This window comes from Neodiprion fabricii, chromosome 6, assembly GCF_021155785.1.
Source record: "Neodiprion fabricii isolate iyNeoFabr1 chromosome 6, iyNeoFabr1.1, whole genome shotgun sequence".
Taxonomy (NCBI): Eukaryota; Metazoa; Arthropoda; class Insecta; order Hymenoptera; family Diprionidae; genus Neodiprion; species Neodiprion fabricii.
Window position 1 is genome coordinate 12,852,334 of NC_060244.1, and position 25,844 is coordinate 12,878,177.

Sequence of the window (25,844 nt, forward strand, 5' to 3'; positions counted from 1 at the left end):
ATATTCTAAGAGATATAGCCTTTTGATGTTTCACCCATCAGGTTATAACCGAGCGTGACGCAGGTATATGGAGGCAGATATATCGAGGCAGCTGCTTAGCTATTGTTCGTTTATTTTTGTGATGCGAATACTAGGCTTAGGACTTGCCGGATGTAAAAAATTCTGTGGTTTGATGGATATAAGTTCCTCATTCTTGAATGCATCAACGTACAATTTTTATGTTGATAAAATACATGAGTGCGTCATAACTGTTGCCGAATCAATTTTGTTGTCTGCTGCAAATCAAGAAAAAAAATTAACGTGTGATGAAAATAATGTTGAAGATACGACAGATGTTACCGTGTCAGGTGATGGCACGTGGAAAAAACATGGGTTTGCATCATTATACGGTGTAAGTACGATTATTTACATGTTATTTGAATGTAAATCTTCAATCGCGTTTTTCTCGAAACTACATTTTTGAAATCGGTAGTCACGATTTCTCGAAAACTTATGAACCGATCTCTTTCAAATTTTACACACTTCTTCAAAATAACATTATCTCGTACTTGAACGAAGGAATTTTTTTTTTTTCTATTCCAAGTAATTTTTCAAGGCCATGAAGGGTGCAAATTTTACTGAAAATAAGGGTTTTTTGTTTTCAACGCCGCCAAAAATGTAATTTTTGTTTTCTTTTTTTTTCCTTCGTCCAAGTACGAGTTTTAAACATCTACTAACAGAAAATTTTTGGTTTTTGCATTTCAGATGAATCTGTCATGAGTTATCCTGACTACGCCGAGAGAACTTTTTTTTGAGGGGTCATAGCAGACGACGTGTCCACGCCTTAATTTTCAATATTTTTCAATGAAAATTTCACAAACTACTTATAAAATATGTATCTTTTATGTGTTAAATTGATGGAATGAAATGTTCTGTTGATTAAGTATAAAAAAATTCATAAAAATGTACCTATTTTGAGCTTTCGAAACCCACCTAACCCCTTAAGAAAACGTATTTTTAGTTAACGTTTCGACCCGGATATGGGCCCTCCTCAGAACGATTTATTTAAAAAAAAACTGTCAAAAATAACAAAAAAAGGATTTTATAATATAAAAGTACTAGAAGTAATCGGACATAAATATTGTAGATGTAATAATCTTAGAGTTATTAAATATAGTTGATAGTAAGAACCTTATGATTAATTGAGATAAGGATGTTTTATGGTGTTATTTACCTTTTGAATAAAGTAAGTGTAATAAGATGTAGTCGAATTCACAATTACAATTGGTGGAAACAGTGTTCTTTTGAGTGACGATAGATAATGTCAATCTTCAAGTTATTTTACATGTGGGAGTTAAAGTTGGTAGTCATTAATTAAAAAGATTAAAGAACTATGTTTCTTCACAGTCAGTATGTCATAGTGTTAAAAGGTTATTAAAGATGGTCGTTTTAGCAATGAAATTAATTCACAGATGTCAATTAAGTGGAGGTAGGCTCTTTATAATTAAGTTCTACATGTCTAACGAAATATTGTTGGTTGAACCAATTGGGTCAACAGGTGAATAACGACTGAAGGGAGAAAACAATATAATCCAGAGTGAAGGTGAACCTATTATAAACAATTATACAGAAAACCAATAAATATTTTGTACGAAAGGTTATGTAGATAGAACTGTAAATGGAGACAAAATAATTTTTTTTAAAATAAAAAATAGTCAAGGTTAAACAATATTTGTTGTGTGAGCAGAGATTAGAGGTTTGTAAATATTGCTCAAATGTTCAACGTCTAGTCTGAGATTAACCGAGTTGGTATGACCTACAATGTTGCATATTTCTAATAACAGTCTTCTATAATAATTGTGTTCTTCACAAAGGATGTTTGTGTTGTCGTAATTAAATGTGTGTTGTTTATCGATACTATGTTTCGTTAGAGCTGTGTGCCGTTCTTCAATCTCATGTATGTTGCGTTGGTGTTCCCTAATTCTAGTATTGAGATGTCGACCCGTTTGACCTATGTAGACTTGATTGCAGTCATTGCATGCATAAACAACACACATTTAATTACGACAACACAAACATCCTTTGTGAAGAACACAATTATTATAGAAGACTGTTATTAGAAATGTGCAACATTGTAGGTCATACCAACTCGGTTAATCTCAGACAAGACGTTGAACATTTAAGCAATATTTACAAACCTCTAATCTCTGCCCACACAACAAATATTGTTTAACCTTGACTATTTTTTATTTTAAAAAAAATTATTTTGTCTCCATTTACAGTCCTATCTACATAACCTTTCGTACAAAATATTTTTTGGTTTTCTGTATAATTGTTTATAATAGGTTCACCTTCACTCTGGATTATATTGTTTTCTCCCTTCAGTCGTTATTCACCTGTTGACCCAATTGGTTCAACCAACAATATTTCGTTAGACATGTAGAACTTAATTATAAAGAGCCTACCTCCACTTAATTGACATCTGTGAATTAATTTCATTGCTAAAACGACCATCTTTAATAACCTTTTAACACTATGACATACTGACTGTGAAGAAACATAGTTCTTTAATCTTTTTAATTAATGACTACCAACTTTAACTCCCACATGTAAAATAACTTGAAGATTGACATTATCTATCGTCACTCAAAAGAACACTGTTTCCACCAATTGTAATTGTGAATTCGACTACATCTTATTACACTTACTTTATTCAAAAGGTAAATAACACCATAAAACATCCTTATCTCAATCAATCATAAGGTTCTTACTATCAACTATATTTAATAACTCTAAGATTATTACATCTACAATATTTATGTCCGATTACTTCTAGTACTTTTATATTATAAAATCCTTTTTTTGTTATTTTTGACAGTTTTTTTTAAAATAAATCGTTCTGAGGAGGGCCCATATCCGGGTCGAAACGTTAACTGAAAATACGTTTTCTTAATTGACCGATCACCAAGACTATAATATATTGTCGAGAAGGTTACATGATTGAGACAGGCAAATAAGATGGTATCGACAGCGGTAGTTAATAAAATAAATAATCGTTGTTCACAAAAATTTCGGTAAAATAGCAGTAAACGGTAGTTTTAAAACGAGAGACGGCAGTTAACAGAGTAAAATGAACGTAGGTCGGGAGATGCGATATAATGCAAGAATTGACTTAAAACTACACGTCACTGGGCGACGTGATCTTACCCAAGTTGCAAATGACGCTACGAAAATTATTATTCTGTCAATTAGAACGGGAGAACGTTACTGCGATCGGTAGAAAACAACGTAACGATAGTTCGGTAGATGATACGACAAATTAACCATAAATTATGACCAGTATGAGAGATTGACATTCAGTAACAATTTACCAAGTCGGCAAACGATCGACTAGATAGCCTTCGGTAGAAGTATTCATAAACGGTAGATTCGATAATTTATAATTATTACGTACTTGAGGAATTAAATAATGAATTCCTAAACATAACTTTTGAGAGAATACAAAATACAAAATTATGAGAGTACGAGAATTTCGGAGAGTTTACAAAATAGAGAAATACACTAAAATACACCGCAATACAAAAGAATAATTCACAGAACTTAATTTAACAAAATACAGAGAAATAAATAACTGGCAAAAATAATATGAAATCGCCAATAGCAATAAAGAAAAAGTGCGGTAATATCTAGCGCTGATTCTACGCTCGCTTGTGCTCCAAGGAACATGATATGTCATACAATAGGCACAAAAATAAATAAAAATATAATAAACAATAACAGAAATAAAATGTAAAGCACACTAATATCACAAAAAGAGTATGGAATGAAATATAAAGCCAATAGGGCTCAAAATACGATAGAAAGTGCAGAAGCAGGCTGATAGAGATTCACAAATAATCAGAAAAATCATAAATACAAGAGAAATAATTATTTGGCAGTTACGAGGTTGCTCAGATACGAAAATAATAAATTACTGAAATCATGCAGTCACACGGCGGCTTACTGCATCTTTAAGCCGTGGACCATGACTCACACAAAGTCGATAAATACCATAAGAAAGAATTTTTCAATTCAAAGGCAGAAGCCTTACCTTGGCGGTTGACTTCGGGCACACAAACTGACTCTAATTTAAATCATACGTTATACTAGCAAAACTGAGAAGGAAGGGAAAAAGAATAAAAAGACTTTATAGGATAAAGGTTTTCGGTAGAATAAACGATAGAACGATAGCGGTAGAAGGAAAGGTATCGGTAGCTCAAATCGGGAGAATAATCGGAAGGATGCGGAAAACAAAGCTGTCTCTCAGCAGGTCAAGCATAGAATAGGAGGTCGTAGTTCGGCTCGCCGATCTCGCGGTTGTCGTGAGGTGATTCTTCTTCTTTGATTGGTGGGTTGACCCCCACCGCAAATAGGCCATCCCCCTGTGGCGAATATTGGTTACTGCGTGGTCATACGTTTTCCAAAATTACCGCTAGATGTGGCGTAATGTGCTGCTCGCGATTTTGTCGTTGACACCAACTCGTACGATTTTGTAGCTGCTTCGGTTTACGGTCCAGGCCGCCTATCATCTGGGACTTCTTTGACAGAGGCATACACAGGGTGCCTCTCGGCCAAAGTTACCGGGTGGAGAGTGACGCCTCATTGTTCACCTCCACCGGCTTTTGCACAGACAGTAGCTAGCTGCCTGTACCTGAGGTCGTGCAGTCAGACGGTTGGCCAAACCGTGGACCACGACCCACACAATTAGTCCTTGCCGATAGGAAGGCAGCGTCGATCCTCAGAATGATGGCTTTATCAACCTGGACGTAGTGGTTTGGGGTCGGTCCGGCACCAGGCCGGTAAGTCGGAGGATGGCAGGCTACGGTCTGCCCTTTACGCCATCCTTACGGCATCCGATAGAGCTGGCGGCTGGTTCCTCTTCGAGAAACGGTGCCCTCGGCCGCCGGGAGGATTTTGATCTCCCTGTTCACCGGCAGTCGAGGCGATACGGTTCGGATGGATGCTACCCCAGGTGTATATAAAGGTGCACCAAGGTAGCCAGTGTAGTCTGATGAGACCGTCGGTAGGCGAAGTCGTCGAGAGCTGCAAGCGGTAGCTAGTGGTCCCTCGTTGGTCGGGATCATCGTCGTCCAAGTACCTTGTTAGCTTGCGCCGAAGCGCGAAATAAAGAATTTACAAAAAAGAATTAGTTAAAAGTAGTTATTGCCTATTTTGTATCGAATTCGGTTGGAGTACCCTGCTGAGGACGCGTAAACTAAAAATAATAGCGGTTGTGTGCCCTTGTGACGGGCGACTCTGAAACGCCACGTTACAATGTATTTATTATACAGCATGCATACCCTGTAGTCGGCAGCAGTATACAAGTGCGACAAAACTTCGTAATACGCAGGAACACAACACACACGTGCAAATATACGCACACATCCAACTCTCAGACCAGAGGTAGTGAAGTACACAGTGAGACTACGAAGCATCGCACGAAGAGGAGACCCCGAGTATAGGATACGCTGTGTAATGTATTCTATCCCCTTCTTTTGCACGTTCAATCCTACAGATGTATATGTTCGTCTCTTTCTATGACGCCTCAAGTTTTCGTGTTACACTTGATCTTACTCCTCATAAAATTTCCGTACCGGGCCTTATAACTCAAATCGTTTCTTAAGGAGTAAACTCCAAAAAAACTAATAGCACACACGAGAGCTCTGTACATCGCTGGAACCTTCCTGCGCCATATTGAATAGACCACGCCCATATGTTGGATCCAATAGAGTCGAAAGGCTTCCTTCAACGAATCGACAGCTGGTCTCAGTGAGCATCCTCTTCGAAAATGGCTAGAGCGGAACCTCACCGTTTCCGAAAATTCGGAATCGTTGTTTAGGTTCACGTTTTTCGTCCAGCTTTTAACTGGCTCTGGTTGATTTGGAAAACTGTATGAAAGAAAAAGTATGAGAAAATAACACAATAATCAATGCTACTATAACTGATGTATGCTTTATCCTATTACTAGCGAATTTCCGGCATAATAATTCATCGTAACCAAACTGATCTAACCTAACTTATTCAAGATCGATATGAATGACGTAATTTATGCTACAACTGTGTTTCGTTTGTGTACTTACCAATGAAATTATACGATGTCATCAGTTTTCTTTTATTCTTGACTACGATAACAACAGCCCGTTGATACTTTTGAATATTTGACATACCCACGCGTCGCTGTCACTGACGGTTGATTATTTCAACCGGTGTATTGGAGAAATCAGTCAACTTACAGACTTGTGTGGCTATCTGACCGACGAATGTTCATTAAGAATTCTGGCTTCACGTCATCTCTTCGTCGTTCTCGGTAACGCCGGTAAAAATAGATTACCATGCTTCAGAGCCGAATTCATCATTCACGCGGAGAACTGCGGTTAGTCGCCAATTTCTAGATTTCGTGCCGCTTCTTTATTTCAACGTGAAACCCACATGCTTTGAGGTCTACTTGTTCGGAATATTGTGAAAATAGCCTTCTTATACCTTTCACTCAATAAAAGGTGTCAAGGCTCTGATTTTGAATGACATAAGTGACGCGCCCACGTTTTACAATTGACATGACGTGTAATATTTCCAATTTTCGGATTTCATGCTTTCATCGGAATCCATTGCTCGAGAAATATCTAAGGCCGCGAAAAAATTCGATTTAATGCACAGTTTCCGGGATATCCCGAAAAGTTCTGCAAATCCCGAAATCCGTGGAATCGACCAGGGCACCTCCTGAACCAGCTGTTCGCGCCACTTTATTATTATTATATTAGTTTTGTAAATTTATCATAGCAAATACTTTAGTGTCGTTATATTTGTATGTTGCATCTATTTACCACGTATAAGGTGACTAAAGAGTCACAACAGTAGATTTACTTTCTTATTCCGCATGACGAGTAGTTCAACGTTATAGTAATTCAAATTACGTACTTATTGCCCACGTCAGAAATTCGTGAGCCGATACTCGAATCGGCAGTTACGTACGTTCGCTTGGCCGGTGAGGGCGCAGCGCAAGTTAGTTAGTCTCGAGCGCTCGAATAGGTAGGACGTGTTAGGTTTGCCTTAGACACGCGCGTCGATTATTTCGTTTCGCGTAGTTTTAAGATTTATCCGTTTAACACGGTCGGGGGAGACGCGGCACACCCTCTAGTAGGGCCGGAGGTGCCCGTCTCCCGGGCAAGGGGGAGACGCGGCACACCCTCTAGTAGGGCCGGAGGTGCCCGTCTTCCGGGCGAGCGTCATTGCTTCAGCGTTGGTTCCCGAGACGTCGGGACCGCTGTTTGCACGACATTGGGCCACCTTGATGCTCCCCACTCCCTGCTTCCACGAGTGCGTGGAAGTTGCGGAGCACGGTTTCTCATGGAGACTTAGATAAGTTGGCTTAAGATTATTGAATTTAGTTTAGTATTGAATTTAGTAATCATTCAATCTAGTTGACAAGGAACGCACCAGCGGCTGTATTATCCTGTTTTATGATGATCTGATTGGCAGTTAATAAACACTGGTCTTGCTTCGGCTTTTCCCTCTGCATCGCGAGGGTTTTTATGCCAAAGCAAGCGTCTTGTCTTTCCCGCGAAATTGTGTTATTTATTTATTTACCCTCTCACTCACTCATCCCATTCCGATTGAAGTTAGAGAAGAACTCTGATCAAACGACCAAAACACCAGCCTTACACGAGTAAATAAAAATTGTTAAAACCTAAAGGTAAGAATTGTCAAACAGAACTTGTTATTTGTTTATAAATGTGTATTTTAAATAGAATTGCATTTCATTAAATTGTATGTGTATTTTAATCACGCACAGTGATAGTTGGCACCACCCAAAATAACCTTATTTACAGATAGCAAAGAGCTGGACCCGAACCCTGAATGAATAAAACATGAGAGTACACACATATGGACACATAGAAAGGTGTGTAAACCTAAATGTAGTCTGAATCAAGCAGCAAATCAAAGATTCTGGCAAAAGTTCTTGTAGAACATGACACTTCCTTCCTCAATAAAATAGTGGCAGTGAAGGGGGTTGCCAACCGCAAATAATTCAAAAATTTGTAAACAATAAGCGCTAAAAAACTGCCGCACATGTAAAAAATTTTACACAGTAATGGACATACTGTAAAGAGGCATTTTTTGTGCGCGTTCCAAACGGCCCCCCGAACCCTAGGCGGAACCTGAAGTTAGGGATTTCGCGATCAGATCGCTAATAATTTCATAAAAGAGCGCCAGGACGAAGGTCACGCATCCGATACTGTGACAATGAGAGGGGTCACTTACGGGCTGGTGAATACGACTTTTCAGGATTTTTGTTTATTTTTTTTTTTTTTTGTTTTGAGTAAATGCGACTCCATACACGGGATCGGCGGCATATTCAACAGCGTGATAGGACCACAGTCGCGGCGGTTCGCGACGAGAGGTGGGCCTCACACGAGGCTACGGAGAGTGCGCCAACGTAGAGGTCTGCCGCGAGGGAAACCAAGGCGGACGAGACTTGTTGGTGGCCGGCGAGCCGTAGCCTCTCCTCACCACACTGACGTCCCGCAGCTTCGCGAAGCCGTCACCACGCCATTGCCAAACAATGGAGCACCGGAGAACCAAACAGACACTCGGCGTTTCGCGACAGCGGAAGTCAATGATAGCGACAAGTTAGGCTACAAGAATTTCGGGAAGCGAAAACCAATTAGATTGGGAGAATTTTTTGTGACTGATAGCGCCTATTTTCGTAGCATGTTCGGATTTCGGCTTCGCGTAGCAAAGCACTTCACTTGAGGCCCGGCGACGGTTCGTGACAGTTGCGTGGAGTTTTGATTCGGAAAACAAAAAGTAAAGAAAAGATATTTTGAGTGCGTCATGGCCGAGACTGATGTTGGCGAGTTCTTGGTGTGGGTGCGAAGCGATAAGCGCTGTTAATTCTTCGTGAACATATTTCTACATACAGAAATGCAGATGGCGTTGAAAAAGCCCGACACGTAAAAATTTATTCTGACTGCATAATTACTTTAAACAAAAACATTGGTCCTCAAGGTCAACGTTTCACGAGTGAAATCTAAACCCAACTGTGTAATCGTCGATTCGAGAAAATCAACTAAAGTGTTCGCGAAGACCCGGAGCCCAATTTCATCGACAAAAGTTTTTGAGGTTAGGATGCTAGCAAAAGTTCGAGGTTAGGCTGCTGTCAACGTCGATAAAGGACACATTTCTAAGGATATCCGAGAATATTGAAGAATGGCCACGCTCTTTTGCTCTGAGTGTGGGGAGTTCGAGAATCTGAATGACTCACAGGGGCTACAACTCTGTAAACTCTTCTGCGGCAGGGTCGCTGCCACAGAAATCAGGTGTCTTCAAATAAAAAAAGAACATTGATTCATTGAACATTGAGTATCCCTGAATTATCTGAAACTGTGAAAAATTTGCAAATCAGGCTCAACAAGGCCCAGCTAGATAATCAGTCAACATCAACCCAATCGATACTCGAGGCTATCGTTGCGTCTCTCGAAGATATGAGAAGTGAACAAGTCACGACGAACAGCAAGTTAAATGGTCTGTCTGGCCTTAAGGCTGGTCGAAGTGAAGCAGTACGTCAAGAGTTTACCTAAACAGGAAGACTATGAACTGCTAAAGAACGAGCTTACGGAATGTATTCAGGGGCTCCCACTGCAGAGAGCTCTAAAGAATTTAAAACGAGTGTAAGGGAACGGATTCAAGGCCTGCCGACAGCAGCCGACTATGCTCAGCTCAGAGAAACAGTGAACGAGCTCAAGCACAAGGTGGAAGACGGGACAGCCGAAGCAGACCAGGGGAAGAGGAGGGCAGCAAATAAGGAGGAAATTATCGAAAAGTCCGTCGAAAGGCAGAGGAGGTCGAAGAACATCATAATCTCTGGACTCCGAGAATCAGCCGAGGAGATAGCTGCAGCTAGAATGGAAGCAAACCTGGTCCAGTTCAGGGAACTCCTCCGTCCCCTGGGCGTGAATACAAATGACATCGGTGCTATTCGACTAGGTAAGATTCGTACAGGGGCAGATAGACTGCTCAAGGTCGTCTTCCCAACAGCGGAGGCAGCAAAAGCAGCTCTCGTGGGGTCAGAAAATCTACCAGCAAAGACCCGTATGAAAAACGACATGACTCCAAAGCAGCACATGTAACTCTATAATCTAAGGACTAAACTCTTGAGGATGCAAAAAGGGACAGGCAAACAATTAACCATCAGATTCATAAACGAGAAGCCAGTCATAGTGGAAAAGGCAAGGCACGTCCAGTCAAACCCGAGAAGTCGAGACACGCCAGATTCAAAAACTGTTTGGGCATCTGGCTCGGATGCGGATATTCTACACGAATTTGGCATCAACTACGGCGAAGCAAGACGAATTTCTACAGAGAATACAGCAATTAGAACTAAATATAATAATCATGTCTGAGACCTGGCTCAAACCTGAAATTCCTGATAATTCAATTAACATACATGGGTTCCAGCTCTTTCGAAAGGATCGAGAACGCCGCCGGGGAGGAGTTGCAATTTACGTGGCCGACTCGATCTGCGGCATCCCGATTGCGGCAACGCTACACCGAACTATCAATGGACGAAACACCGAGAGCCTATGTCTCGAGGTCTCGGTATCTGGCACGGAATTCACAGTAAGAGGGGTGTACCGCCGCCCACACGCAACGGATGAGGAAAACAGCACGCTGATCGACACACTTGAAGCAGCTGCAGACCGAGGACCAATAATTATCATGGGCGATTTCAACTACCCCGGCGTCGACTGGGCCTCGCTGACGTCACGTACGTCGAACAGACAAGAAACCGAATTTTTAGAATTTTTTGGAGGATCCTGTCTTACGCAAGAGGTAACACAAGACACGAGGTTTCGGCAAGGGCAGCAGTTCTCGTCTCTGGATCTCGCCCTAACGAACGAAAAAAACCTAGTGGCGACCTTGAAGTATGACCCGCCGATAGAAATGAGCGAACACGTCGTGATTCTCGCGGAATTGCAACTCGAGCTCCAGGATCGCGTTAGAAGTGTAGAACCACGAGAAATGAGGAACTTTCGAAAGTGGGATCACACGAGGGTCTCTGGCAGAATTGGAATGTGGTCAGAGATTTTAACAGGAATCCGTCGAGAGCCGGAAGATCTATGGAACGTTTTCAAGGACAAAATATGCGCGCTGGCAAAGGAGGGCGCGCCTATCCGAGTAGGAAGGCCGCCAAGCGGGCAAAAACCATGGATGAGGATAGACATCCGCCGTTTACCCAGGATGAAAGTACGAGCTTGGAAAAAGTATACGGAAACGCACACAGACACAGCATACACAACCTACAAAATAGCGAGAAACAGGGCTACAGCAGTTACTCGAAGGGCAAGAATACATTTTGAGGAACAACTAGTCGAGCAAGAGCCCAAGCCCTTCTACGGTTATCTACGGCGCTCAATAACAACTAAAATAGCCTTGCCGCAGTGTCTTCGGCGAACTGAAAAGGATATAATCCAGGATCCGGCCGAAATTGCGGAATTATTTGCAGACCAATTCGAGAGTGTCTTTGTGGTGTAATTGGGGGCTCAGGTGTTAGACTACGAGGGCATCGATAGGGTTGAGGCATCGATTCAGGATGTTAACATTACAACCAATGAGGTCGAGCAGATCTTTGCGGGGTTGGATGGGGACTTCTCACCAGGACCGGACGATATACACCCGCTACCACTGAAAAAACTAGGAGCACATGTCGCACCGGCGCTCGCTCACATAATGAGAATAAGCATCGAGTTCGGGACACTGTCGTGAGATTGGCTTGAAGCTTCAGTGGCTCCAATTTTTGAGAAAGGTGATAAGCTGCAAGCCATCAATTACAGGCCGATATCTCTAACGCCCACGAGCTGCAAAATCTTGGAGAAGATAATTGTGGGTAGGTTGCGCAAATTCTGTGATGAGCAAGGGTTGATCGCTGCGAGTCAGCATGGTTTCGTCCCAGGGAGGTCCGTCACGTCAAATCTTCTGCTGGCAACTAGCGAGTGAGCCCAAGCCTACGACAGGGGCAAACCAATCGACATAATTTATCTGGACTACGAAAAAGCGTTTGATAAAGTTCCGCACTGCCGCCTGCTGGGGAAGCTGGAACGACTCGGAATCCAAGGGCCGCTTCTAATTTGGATCACGGCCTATCTCACAGGAAGAACTTTTCGAGTGCGGGTGGGGGAGATACTATCGACGCCAAGACCTGTGACAAGTGGGGTACCTCAGGGCTCCGTCCTCGGTCCCCTACTGTTTATACTCTACGTCGGCGAATTGCCACGTATCGTCTAGGCTCAATCATCGATGTTCGCGGATAATACGAAACTCTTCGGCAACCCTCTCACGCAAGACCTTCAGGGAGAACTCAACAACCTGCGACGTTGGACCGAGAACTGGATGCTCACCCTCATCAAGGAAAAATGTACAGTGATGCATGTAGGGAGAACGAATCCACAAACACAATATATGCTGGGGAACACTCCACTCCAGGGCGTCAGCGTGCAGAAGGATCTCGGAGTTTTTATATATATATATTGAAAATGGTTCTAACGATTATCGATTGGAAATGATAATGTAGCTAGTTATTATTATGAATACTTAGTATTACTTGATTCAGTTTGAATCAGGGCCGAATTTGATTTAATTGCGGAAAATCGAATATCATGAAAATATCTGTTCGCAAAATAATGAGATTTAGTGAAGAACAGTAAAAATTGAAACGTAGAAGGTAGTGAGTGTTTTTCAGCTAACAGAACAAACTGAATGCTCGGTTTTGACGAATTAGCGCGAGACTTTAGGCCGGTCACAACTAAGTTTTTCCAACGCCACTCTTGCTTGAGAGGGCTAATCCGCGTAGACGTCCCCGCACTTCGCAACTTGACAGACGATGTTACAACGGTAATTAACCAATGAAGTACGAGGGCGACCTCCCGGCGCCAAAATCGCCACGGTCAGCGTCACTCCGCGCCTTCCGATGGTGTTCCGACGATTCTCAATCTCGTAGTTTACACGTGTAAGGTGCTGACAGAAAGTATCTTACGGTAATTCTCACATATTCATCCATACATCTTAACGTTTAATCTATTTTAATTTGGAGGTTCCAAAGTTAGTGGTTAATCCTAATTATCGATGATAATTTTGACTCAAAAACAGAGATATTTTGAGGCTGAGTGCTGCTGATGCTAATTCAGCAGTCTCTTGTCTCAGTTCTTGGTATCAGTTACAAGAAACAAAGTTGAACCTTATACTAGGGGTCATTGTTGGTCTCTACGTGACTTTTTCCAGGTGGGGTGGAACCCGCCGCTCTAGGCAGTACGATATTTTAATGTTATTTATGGCCGTAGCTTTCGTTACAGCGTTGAAAGAGAATTTTGGGATACAATCCACTTGTTGAGAATCGTAGTTACATTGTGATTTTGAAAAAGGTACGCCGAAGCAATACTCCGGACGTAACACGGGGAAACCCGCAAGGTTGAATGCGTATCCAAAAACGATATTACAGTAAGATTAGTACGCCTCTTAATGTCGATGCCACGTTAGATCCAATCTTTTTGCTAATAATGAAAAATAAATTAATTCTGAATCATATAAGAGATACTTCGTTGTTGCTTCTTGAAGCTGAAATTTGAATCGAGTTACGCTGTTTTTCCGCCCAACGGCTCGATTGAATAATATGTTTTTTTCTCAACAGTAGGGCCTCCAGCCTACAAATTGAAGTATTATTATATTTCAGTATACACAATAACTAAATAAATTACAGTCAGATCAAAATTTGAACAGTTAATAGCTTATTGCCAATTAGCAGAATAGACTATTTATGTGAATATTATAGTATGGAAAATAAGAACTGGACAATCTTACGAGTATAATTTGTACATCAATACAAATTAAAAATTCTGAGGGATCTCTGTTCAAAGACAATTTTCATCATTTCAGGTCTATTGGAGGCTCATAGAGACGGCAAGATCGCTAGTCTCATCGGCGTAGAAGGTGGACATGCTCTCGGAAATTCTCTCGGAGTCTTACGGACATTTTACGGGCTTGGAGCTAGATACCTCACCTTGACACATGCTTGTGATACGTCCTGGTAAGTAGGAAATATTTTCTCATCTGTAGTTATTTTGATTAATACTAAATTCATCCAATATTTATTCTTTCATTGAATCAACCAAAAATGCGCCCTGTCTGGTATTCCAAAATAATGTTAAGTGACTTCTAACGGAGAACGTTGGCGCACCATACAGGGTAAGTAGGCTTAAACTTAAGACGGAAAAAAAAATTACCGGAACATATTCAACTTTGATTGATTACTTCCATCACAATGCTATGCAAATTCCAAACAACAATGATGTTTTTATATTTCACTTTTATTCAACGGTGCGCAATGTTTTTCGAATTTGTCCAATACTACGGCCAAGTTTGTTTTATCGGCCTCTTCTTCAAATTTAAATGTATCAAACATTTCGAGGCCATAGTCTCCAATTAAATTGAGTAAGATGACCACTTTGGTTTTGCCAGAACTTGTCGATTTTCCTTTAGCGTCACAGAAATAGTTGAACTTTCGGTGAAATTTTTTCCAATTTTCCGCTACGTTGCCCGTGAAGCTTAACAGTGGTGGCGAACGGAAGACTGTTTCTATCTTTTTGCTTTAGATTAATTAATAATCTGTGGCCAATACGTTCCGATTTGCTTCGTATACTGATTCACTGGTCCACTTCTGACACCATTTATTATTTAGAGGGGGGTGTTGTTAATTAATGACACCGATTACTCGTATTTAAGGAATTTATTATATTTAGGCCTCTGATGCCGTTCGGTCGTCATACTCAACTCGGCTCCGGCTCACGGCTTACCTACGCTGTAGCATTGCGTGGTCTAGCACGTACGCTGTTTACTTTCATACATGACAGCTTCTACCCAAGGGACTGTTCCCTATTAAGTGAGGTGTGGAAGAGATTTCCGTGTGAAGTCGATTTCATATGATTTTTGTGATGTGATAAATGATTTAAGCTATTTTTGAAGTCATGTGATTTCACGTAATTTCAGTTGATTTCAATTGAATTCATTTGAATTCATCAAATCGGTTTCAAGCGATTGCTGAAATTATTGGAGGGAGAAAAAAGTCCTAAAATGATTAAATTTTTTTTTATTGACTAATCTTGTGAATCAAATTTGAATTAAAAATTTTTAGAATGAAAAAAGTGATTGAAAAAGACACAGATATAGATATTGAAAGAAATGTTTAATTTTTTCATACAGTTATGTCAATACAAAGACCCGTTTCGGCCAAACAAGGCGACGAAATAGTCAAACAGTATTGCTTAATACTAATAAATCCATGCACATCCATGGATACAGGTAGTAAATTTTGTGATTTCGGTATGATTTCATACCAATTACAAAGAACACCAATTTCTTCGAAATTCTCTTTCACGCGCGCGTAATGGCTCAAATACTCCTGACTTTTTTTTGTCGTACCATCTTAGTCCAGTCAAATAGAACTTGAAAATGGCAAAACGCATTGAAAAGTCAAATTTTTTAGGACAAGTAGAGAGTCATCTGAGATGCCCAAAAACATCAAAATCCAACCAAATTTCCTTGTGCATCGGCCGCCATCTTGAAAAACAGGTAATCCTCTATATCTCGGCTCCCACTGGTCGGATATTCAGAATTTAATCGTCTACAACTTTTATATGAAAAATTTATTGATCACATCGAAAGGGGGAATATAATTGACAATAAACATCATTAGACATCAATTTATGGCACTTTTTTTTATCGTAAAACGTTTTCATTCACAGCTATCAAAAAATACTTCCAATAAAAGTTGTAGATAATATTTTTCTCTAAAAAACTAAAATCAAAAATCGAAAATCCGACAGATGGGAGCCGAGATATCGAGGATTACCTGTTTTTCAAGATGGCGGCCGATGCACAAGGAAAGTTTGTTGGATTTTGGTGTTTTTGGGCATCTCAGATGACCCTCTACTTGTCCTAAAAAATTTGGCTTTTCAATCCGTTTTGCCATTTTTAGCTACTTTTCGGTCTAATTTGACTGGACTATCTGTGTATACGAAATTAAGAACTAAACCGATAAAACATTTCGGTGAACCTTTTTCAGTTTTTTTTTTCTTAAATAAGCACCATTCGCCGATATGAATTTCATCATTTTTTTTTAGTGAAACATTTCTCATCACGTTTACTATCTCTTTTTTTATATCGGTTCAATTCAGACTCTCTTACACGCTGCAGTCGGTCGCTGCTTAAATTCGCTGAATTGTTATGCAGGAGCCAACATATCGACGATTTCTTTACCACTAATTCGTTGTTGTGTCTATCTTTTACAACAACGAAAGGACTATCGGGCTGGAGTTTTAGTTTGTACTGATTGTAATTTTTAAGAAGTAAACTGCCTTGAGCATTGGAAAGAACGGACAAGTCTTGTAATAATTCAATCTGAGGTTCTCGGTCACTATCATCTCCATTATTCGGTACCGAGGCTCATTCGACCGATTCAACCGGGATATTCGGCTCGTTAGTAGATTCTTCTTCGTTGTTTTTTCTCGTAGTTATAAAAATCTACTGTTTCTTTACATTGCATAGGAAAATTGTCGCATTCTAGCTCGCTGATATTCATCCCCAACGATTGACCTTTCGTCAAAGCATGTTTTTTTGCTTGCCCAATTATTTCAAAAATGTCGTTCGTACCCGGTAGTAAACACTGTTCTCCAGTTAATCGACCGGCTATTTTTGCGCGTGGATAATTAAACTGAGCGCTTTTATCATGCAAATTACCTGAGGCAATGTCGTCTAGTAGTTGAATTCTTTTAACTCTATGAATAATTTCTAGAAAACTACTGTTGACTATTGTTGAGTACGTCCTACTCATGGATCTTAGGAGACGGCAAAAACTTTCGCATGGTTGGCTACTGAATTGCCATGGCAAAAACATTTCCGAAGAGTTTTGCGAAGATGAAGCGTATCTTTTCAGTTTCAAAATAGAATTTACCAAGCCATGGGCAATAATTTCCATACATATATACGTGTTAAGTGACAGAAAATTATCGTATACTGAATACTGTGGCACAGTATTCAACCATGCTCTCCATATTCGGAGTACAAAAATGCAGAACCAACAATTACGTATATATGCCGTCTAAATAGTACAGGCGAATAAGGCATGTAATCGACTGACTCCTATTCTTTTCGAGAACAGCTTCGCCAAAGTTTTCGTAGGTAGATTTGACCTCAACCAATGAGCCCTTGATTTTGCCGCCATATCAATTTAACGGCTGATTGTTTATAAAAATGTTGAAAAAAAAAATCGAATTTTTATTTTTAATTGTTTTTCTATCGGTGTGAGGAAAAAATGTTTGATATAAAAGTAGTAGGTCTCAACCGCGTGTATAAAAAAAAAAAATTTTGATTTCAAAAATAATCTTTAGTTCAGCCGGAAAATGTAAAGAACCAGCCATTTTTTTTTTAATTTCAATCCAGTTTCCTGAAATATAAATTTGAACCTTCGAAACTCACATGTCACGTGTGAAATTAGTGCTTCAAAAACCAGTCCAAAACTTATTCGATTATCTCTTACATCACGGCAACAAATAGCGATTTTCGAAAACAACTTTGGGTATCAATAGAATCCAACATAATGGGGTTACAGCGTGAAAAAAATTTCTCGTAGTACTTACAGATATGGAGATTACCGATACGATTGAAAAAAAATTTTTTTCCATCGACAAAGGTCGAAAAAAGGAAAGAAAATTTTTCTTACTTAACAAATAGGATTATTGCTGAAATTATTTACTTACGAAAGACATTTTTCAACATTATTATTTCTGTTTTTGAGACAAAAGATTAAAAAAAAAAAACCTCTTCATCTTTATTAGAACCGGATTTACACTTGTTTGACTTATTTTCAATTTATTATCAATGTTAATAATATTAAGATTTGAAAAAAATACTATATCTCGTCTATACCTCAAGGTTCAACCATGAATTTCTTCATTTTTATTTAAGCTCTATTTTTATCAAAATTACTTAGTGAATCGAGGCAAACGCGAGGCGTCGCATCCCAGCAGCGCGGCAACGTGAAAGGGTGGCGCGGTGACGCGGTGGAGGCCATACGATAGCGCGCGGTCGAACAGTAGTTGTCGAATAAATATCTCCGGTAAAAATTATCGAAGAAGAATTTTTTTTTTTCTCGACTAATTATTTTTTTCTTAGCTATCGGAATGTTCAATTAGGTTTTTATTTTGATTATTTTTTTTTCTCTTTTATATCGCAATATCTCCGGTAAAAATTGTCGTAGGTTTTTTTTTTGAAAGAAAAAAACATTTATCACAATAAAAAACTAATGACATATTCCGATTGCTGAGAAAAAAGTAATTAGATTTAAACAAAAAGGAATCCTTCTACAATTTTTACCGGAGATATTGCGATATAAAAGAAGAAAAAAAAGAAAAAAAATTATTGATCAATGTAAAAAAAAAAAGTGTGTGTGTCAGCTCTGACGTACGACCGGATTTCACTTCTCACGAACGATAATTATGATATACATCGAATAGAAAAAATGAGCAAATGAATGCATCTTCCAAAATGATAAGAGAAACAAACATATATCTGTAATTATTCGGATTATTTTAACCTTAATTACTTCATGATTTGTTTAATAGTACATGAAAATACACGTATCAATGCATAGAAGTACAAGAAAAGTTTAAAATCAAAACATTGAAAGTTAATGGTTAGGTTGCTGCTTGTGTACGTTATATCGATACAATAAATACTATTATATGTATTTATTATACAGCATGCATACCCTGTACTCGGCAGCAGTATACAAGTTGCGACAGAACTTCGTAATACGCAGGCACACAACACACACGTACAAATGTCACGTGCGCAGCGGTCTCGCACGCGACGACTCTAGGTAACCCTCTAGGTAACCGTAGAGGTTTATGTTTAATTTTTCCGTGGGTAAGTTGGCGATCGCCCTCTACAGGACGATCCCTGCGAAATGGATTGGAGGATTTCAATATTAAATTCAGGAATGTTTTCTGTGGAACCAAAATGTTTAATGAAAAAGGTAGCAAGAGAAATGGGAGACGGGGAAGCTTACAATGGTTTTATCTTAATGTTTACTCTCTCTCTCTCGCACTTATTCTTCGGTGGTTCAGCTCCGAATTCGCAGAACGGCTCACATTTTTTCACTCACAAGCAATTAAGACTACACAACTTGATTAAGTTCGTGGCACAGCTTCCTACACTTAAAGTCTAACTTCGAAAGGCTAACGTCGCGACGCCAGACGCTTTGAACACCGCGTGTAGAATTAGAGGAATTCTCTCTCTATTCGTCGGTGACTCTAAGACTGATAACTCTATACTCGACAGCTTGGAAGGAGCCTGTTTCCGTTGACGTTGGTTTGATCCTGTCTCTAACGGGACTGACTTCGCTCGCTCGTCCGACACCCCGTGGAGCGTCGGGCAGCGAGCGAGGTTTTTGCTGAATTTACAATTTTGGAACAAAGGCTCGCCTCGCGACGGTCATCCTCGAAGCGCGTGATCTCGCGCTCGCCTCATCCCGGTGTTGATTACACCCGGGATCTGGCGGGCGCGGAGACGCTGACGTTGCTGACGGTCAACTACGCCGTTGCGCTTTGGTGGTGCCACGAACTGTTTTGTAGATGAATATTTATAAATTTACTAATTAACTTAAAGCTATGCTTCCTTGTCTCTAAAGCGATATTAATAATTATTGACATGGTTATGATGATATATTTGGGTGTGAATATGCGGCGTTCGTGACACAAACATACGCACACATTCAACTCTAAGACCAGAGGTAGTGAACTACACAGTGAGACTACGAAGCATCGCACAAAGAGGAGACCCCGAGTATAGGATACGCTGTGTAATGTATTCCATCGCATTCTTTTGCACGTTCAATATATATGTTAGTCTCTTTCTGTAACGCCTCAAGTTTTCGTGTTACACTTGATTTTACTCCTCATATAATTTCCGTACCGGGCCCTATAACTCTGATCGTTTTTCAAGGAGTAAACTCCAAAAACTAATTGAATATTCCGATAGCTGAGAAAAAAATAATTAGTTTAGAAAAAAAAAAAAAATTCTTCTTCGATAATTTTTACCGGAGATATTCATTTAACAACTACTGTTCGACCGCCCGCTATCGTATGCCCCCCACCGCGTTGCCGCGCTGCTGGGATGCGACGCCTCGCGTTTGCCTCGATTCACTAATTAATTTTGATAAAAATAGAGCTCAAATAAAAATGAAGAAATTCATAGCTGACCCTTGAGGTATGGACGAGATACAGTATTTTTTTCAAATCTTAATATTATTAACATTGATAATAAATTGAAAGTAAGTCAAACAAGTGTAAATCCGGTTCTAATAACGATGAAGAGGTTTTTTTTTTAATCTTTTGTCACAAAAACAGAAATAAAAATATTGAAAAATGTCTTTCGTAAGTAAATAATTTCAGCAATAATCCTATTTGTTAAGGGGACCCGGTGGTCTAGCGCACGAAAATGACACCTATTTTCACGATTTTTTTTTTTGCTATTAAAAATAAAAAAAACGATGTTCTAACTTTTCGAGCTTATTACTACGTTTATTAATCATACAAAAAAAATTTTTTTTTTTTCAGAAACAATATTTATTATTATAAAAATGCCGCTAAAGATGACCCTCTCGAAAAATCGGATCCGAACCGCGGAGGTGATTTCGAGACTTCTACTCATCTGAAACAAAAAATTCAAAGACATTCTTAATCAGAAAGAGTGCAGTTATGGTTGGAACTAGAACAAATCAAAAAAATTGAAAATTGACAAAATGGCGGGCGTTGAAAAAAAAAGTTCGTAAAATCGGGTTTTTTTTCACTAGTTTTTTAGTGTAAACAATAGAAAATTATTCAAATAAAATTATGATTCTAGTTCCGACGATAGCCATACATGTTGTGAACAACATATCCAAATTTCAAGTCATTCGGTTGAATAGTTTTTTTATTTTCACCCCCGCCGTGCCGAAAAAAGTCGTTTCGAGATAAATGAGTTTGAAGTTTGAGGTACAGATATTTTCAAAAATTGAGTAAATTTTGAATACTTACAGTTAATCCGCGATTCCGGCACCATAGAGGATCCCTTCGGAACGTTTGTATTCCGAAGGAATTATATTGTATTCGGTTACAAATGTAAAGGTAAGATGCGGAGAAGGGTCGGGACAGCTGCCGCGCTCCGAGTGCTGAACCCGTTAGGAGCGCGCTGACCGCTCTCTACCTGGAATGGGCTGTAGAAGCTATAATATTGGGAATTTCCGCATGAAAATTTCACAGTATATTCTTAAGATACTATACTTTCGAAATATCGAAAAAGAATCGATTTTTTGAAATTTCTAGACCACTGGGTCCCCTTAATTAAGAAAAATTTTCTTTCCTTTTTTTTCGACCTTTGTCGATGGAAAAAAAATTTTTTTTTTACCGCTTTGATATCGAACATTTTTTCCTCGCACCGATAGAAAAAAAAATAAAAATAAGAAATCGATTTTTTTTCTTTCGAAATTTTTATAAACAATCAGCTGTTAAATTGATATGGCGGCAAAATCAAGGGCTCATTAGGTGAGTTCAAATCTACCCATGAAAAATCTGCGAAAGTGTTCTCGAAAAGAATAGGAGTCAATGCTTACTCGGCTGGACTAAAAGGCTTTATATTTCTTTTGAGAGAAACGCTAGTGAAAAGATGGATGATTTGTAAGTAAGCCATGACTTTCAAGTTCTAGTGACTTTTAAGTCATTAGTTCACTTCCGGGAACGTTCTGTTTCAATAAATCAATGACTTTCGGGTCACTTATTTTTTCGGCCGAGGCATAATTCATCTTATCTTTTGGTGATAAGTCTTTTTGATTTAGACAGTGTTTGTCTTTTGATGCTGTATCCATAAGAATTTTGAAGTGACTAGCTGTAATTATAAAGTCTCCCATAGGAAGAATTATCGATGGTTTTAACAATCGTGTTCGAAGTTTCGCACCTATATGTAACGTATCTTGAATGGCAATTATTTCGGGTTCGAACCTTGCATGAAAGTACGGGAAGCAGATTTTCGCTGCCGTTGCATCTAACAAGGGGACCTTACAGGTTGTTAGTCACGGATTTTGATGGGTCTCAGATTTGTTGTAGAGGGACCTATCCTAAGTACCTGAGTACAGGGATTTTTTTCAACGGCTCATGGTTTTCGAGAAAAATCGTTTTGAAATTTAACTGGTACCTATTATACTGGTGAAGTAATATATGTTCTGAGCAAGCGAGCGTCGCCCTGTGGGCAAGGTTCACGGCTCCGACTCTGGCGGTCCCGGGTTAAAGTCCCGCACCATACTTTTTTTTTTCCCACGAAATACAAATAAATTGAATGGACTGTGCAAAATCGTCTTATTATTTATTATTATTTTATTTATTATTATTTTCAGACTTCTTTATATTTTTTTCATTTGAAAATTTTTAAAAATAATTTTTGATCATTTCATTTTTCATAGCGACGTTATACCCAACGTATTTATTCACACAACTGATGCCTGCGAAGGACTGGCGTCGTCTGACTGCTAAACGTCCAAAATTCCGTTAGGGCTCGTATAACAAAGGGATGAGGTATGAGTGGGAATGGGGATTGCAGGTAGCAAACCTGACTAGGGTATTATATTTAAAATAACGGGCCGACCGTTTTAAAATTCATATCATAATCAAAAACTTCTTGTGAAGGATATTATAATTTCTTCTCCTGTAATAATTTTTTTCTGTGCGAAAAATGAAATAATAATAAATAATTTGAAAAAATTTTTAAATGAAAGAAATGAAAAAAAAAATTTTCAATAAAATATTACGTCCTCCAGACTTCATATTCCTTTCCCACGCTCTTAGTTACCTTACGCTCTGTAGTCTACTCTTATCGTTCGCGAGTCAGCAGGTTCTCCTGTAACTCGCGGCTAGCTTGCCTGCTACATCCCGCAAAACCAGGCAGATCCATCCCAGCGCTCAAGCAAGACACCTATCCCTCTAAACCAAGACCATACCTTTTTCCCTTGACCGACTCCGTTGCATTAACCACTGATAAACAATCATATACTTTAAATCGTTTACCTTCCCTTAATACCGATCCCTTTCTGTTCCATTCACTTCCTGCATTGGGAGTAGTAGCACGCGAGTGCATAGTCGACGTGAACGGACCCTACAATAGCCAAATAACACCTTGGCTGGGCGTGGAGTAAGCTCCGACTACCGCTCATCGGAGCCTACGCAATCCTCCCCGTAACATTTTGGTGGCAGCGGTTTTGCCCGTCGACCTACTCGTCAGTGCAGTGCTGCATGTTTTCTACGAAAGTGTTCAGTGCTCAAAATTTCTAACGCCGTACCAATCAGTGATAGCCGTGTGACGAACGAACTCCGGGCCACAAAGTACTGTGACAGGCACGCAGAACCTATTCAACTCGCCACGGATACAGGCTCTGCAAAGAGTCTCCAATTTCAATAACTCCGTCACATTTTGGTACTATTGAAATTCATCGATACGTACGACGTCGAATAACTGTGTAGCGAGTGAAAATTCAGTGCGATAGCCAAGTCAAGCCGCACACCGCATCTGAACACATCACCTTTCGAACCGACAAATATTGAATACTGCTCATTCGGACTCCTGCAACCCTCTTAAGACGAGAATCTGGACCCGAAAGTGACATCGCCCTAAGACCTGGATTACCACACTTATTTATCAAAACGCCACGGAGTACCTCATCTATACCCTCCTCGTGCCGACGCATGACGTGTATCGCCTCTTCAAGTTTCACCTGCGTCCAGCTGCCTAGAACCATGCTGTACTCTGTTTTTGCGTTCACCTTCGCCCTGTAAGTCTACTCTAAGTCTTAGTGTTAAGTTGATATTTTTATTCCTATACTTGCAATACCCTGCTTAAATCGACATGGCACCAACTAGCGAAACCTGTTCAAACTTTTGGTCAGTAGAAGATGTCTTGCCGACAATCCCCCCTTTCGACCGCCACAATATGCCCTTTGACTCATTTGTAGAACAATTACGTCACGTAGAGACTCTTATAAAAGCTTCGGATAAAATAAGTTTCGCCAAATTTGCGCAATCAAAGTTTACAGGCCCCGCTTCTCAATATTTAATAGGCATTAACTGTAATGACGTCGAGGACCTCATAACTGCCCTTAGCCGAGCATACCGCCCGGATATCCCCATATGCCAGTTACCTGCTCAATTAGATAGAATTACACAAAAACCATATGAGCGCATCATAGATTACTCGTGCAGAATGAGAGCAATATCAAAAGAAATAAGAACAGCGATCATATCCAAGCACCCACCAGACTTAGCAACGCTTCTACTGAATGATCTGAAGAAGGATACCTCTAGATCGTTTATTAGAGGGCTTCGACCAGAATTGGAGTGGAGAATCGCTACTATCAGACCAATACCGACCTTCGAAACTGCCGTCACCATCGCCGAAGGTGAAGAAGCCAAGCTAATTAACCGACAGATGCAATTCTCTGCACAATATTTTACCCCCGCTACACCCATGTGCCCGCCGTTACCCCCCCATTCTGCTCCTCCGTCTCAGGTGCCCGCCCTGGCCTCCTCTATCCCCCCCCCCCCCCCCCTGATGCCATTGCCCACGCCTGGTTACGTTTATCAACCAGCGCCTCGTACCGAACCCGGAACCTACGCCCAATCGCTCCATCCGAACACCAGTTCTGCTGACCACGTAAATGCTCTGCCCGGCACTTGTCAATTTTGTAACCACCAGGGTCACTCCATCACGGAATATCACCGTTTGCAAAGTGAAAGATATTGTACTAAATGTCGCAGAATGGGCCACTTCCACAATGAATGCAACAGGACCAACAAGAATCAAGAACCATACTGCGACAATTGTAATCGCAGAGGCCACAAAGTAGACCGATGTAGATCCTTTCCGCGTAATAACCAAGGCAATGCAGGCTTAAATAAACATTTAAACGGGAACATCGCCCCCGGGGAGAACGCGCCCGCGAGCAATGCAAACAACTAGCGTTCCGATCTTCAAGTCAAATCCTCATAACAGCTTCAGCTGACCCTCCAGTAATTTTGATCGACACGCCCGAGCTTATAAAAATATCTACATTTATTATTGACACCAGTTCAGACGTCAACTTGGTCAAAGGAAGTTCCGTTAGGCCCCTCGTACGACGAACAACCGACGAACGTTTGACGCTGACTGGTATAACAGACAAAAAGACGCAAACTATCGCAAAAGCGGAAATACGTTTTAATAGTAAATCCCATACCTTTCACTTAGTCCCTGACTCGTTTCCGATTCCGCACGACGGCATCTTAGGCCAACCCTTCTTACGAAGAGAAAGCAACTATTTCTTTTAACTCAAACTCGGTGATGCTCGGATCCTCATTGCCAATCCACTTTAATGAATTCGATGAACCCTCGTCCGCACCCGAAAACACGCGCGTAATTACAATACAGGCCCGTACCGTGAAAGCCATCCCACTAATAGTTGTGAACCCAGACACTATAGTAGGTTACCTTAAACGCATCGATTTAGGAAACAATGTTCTATGTGGTGAAGCGGTAGTTGAAAACCAGAACGGCATCGCTCACTCGTACGCGTTCAATTGTAACAATAAGAACCCCAACAGTAACCCTAGACGAGTTCGACGAGCCACTGAGTACAGTCATGCCCAACGCTACGCCCACTGCATCGAGTAACCACCACAGCGATGCCCGCGCCAAAATCCTCGTTTCGCACCCAGGCCCTC

The 25,844-nt window shown here is 40.2% G+C and overlaps 1 protein-coding gene across 4 annotated transcripts in view; it reads left to right on the top strand.

Moving 5' to 3' along the window:
* LOC124185018 (dipeptidase 1-like) overlaps positions 1–25,844 on the top strand; it is a 1,685,273-nt gene that overhangs the window by 818,187 nt on the left and 841,242 nt on the right. For all 4 annotated transcript variants that reach the window (XM_046575303.1, XM_046575304.1, XM_046575306.1 and 1 more), the window contains exon 7: positions 13,945–14,095. In XM_046575303.1, coding sequence (XP_046431259.1) covers positions 13,945–14,095 — 151 coding nt within the window. The remainder of the gene's footprint in view (positions 1–13,944; positions 14,096–25,844) is intronic.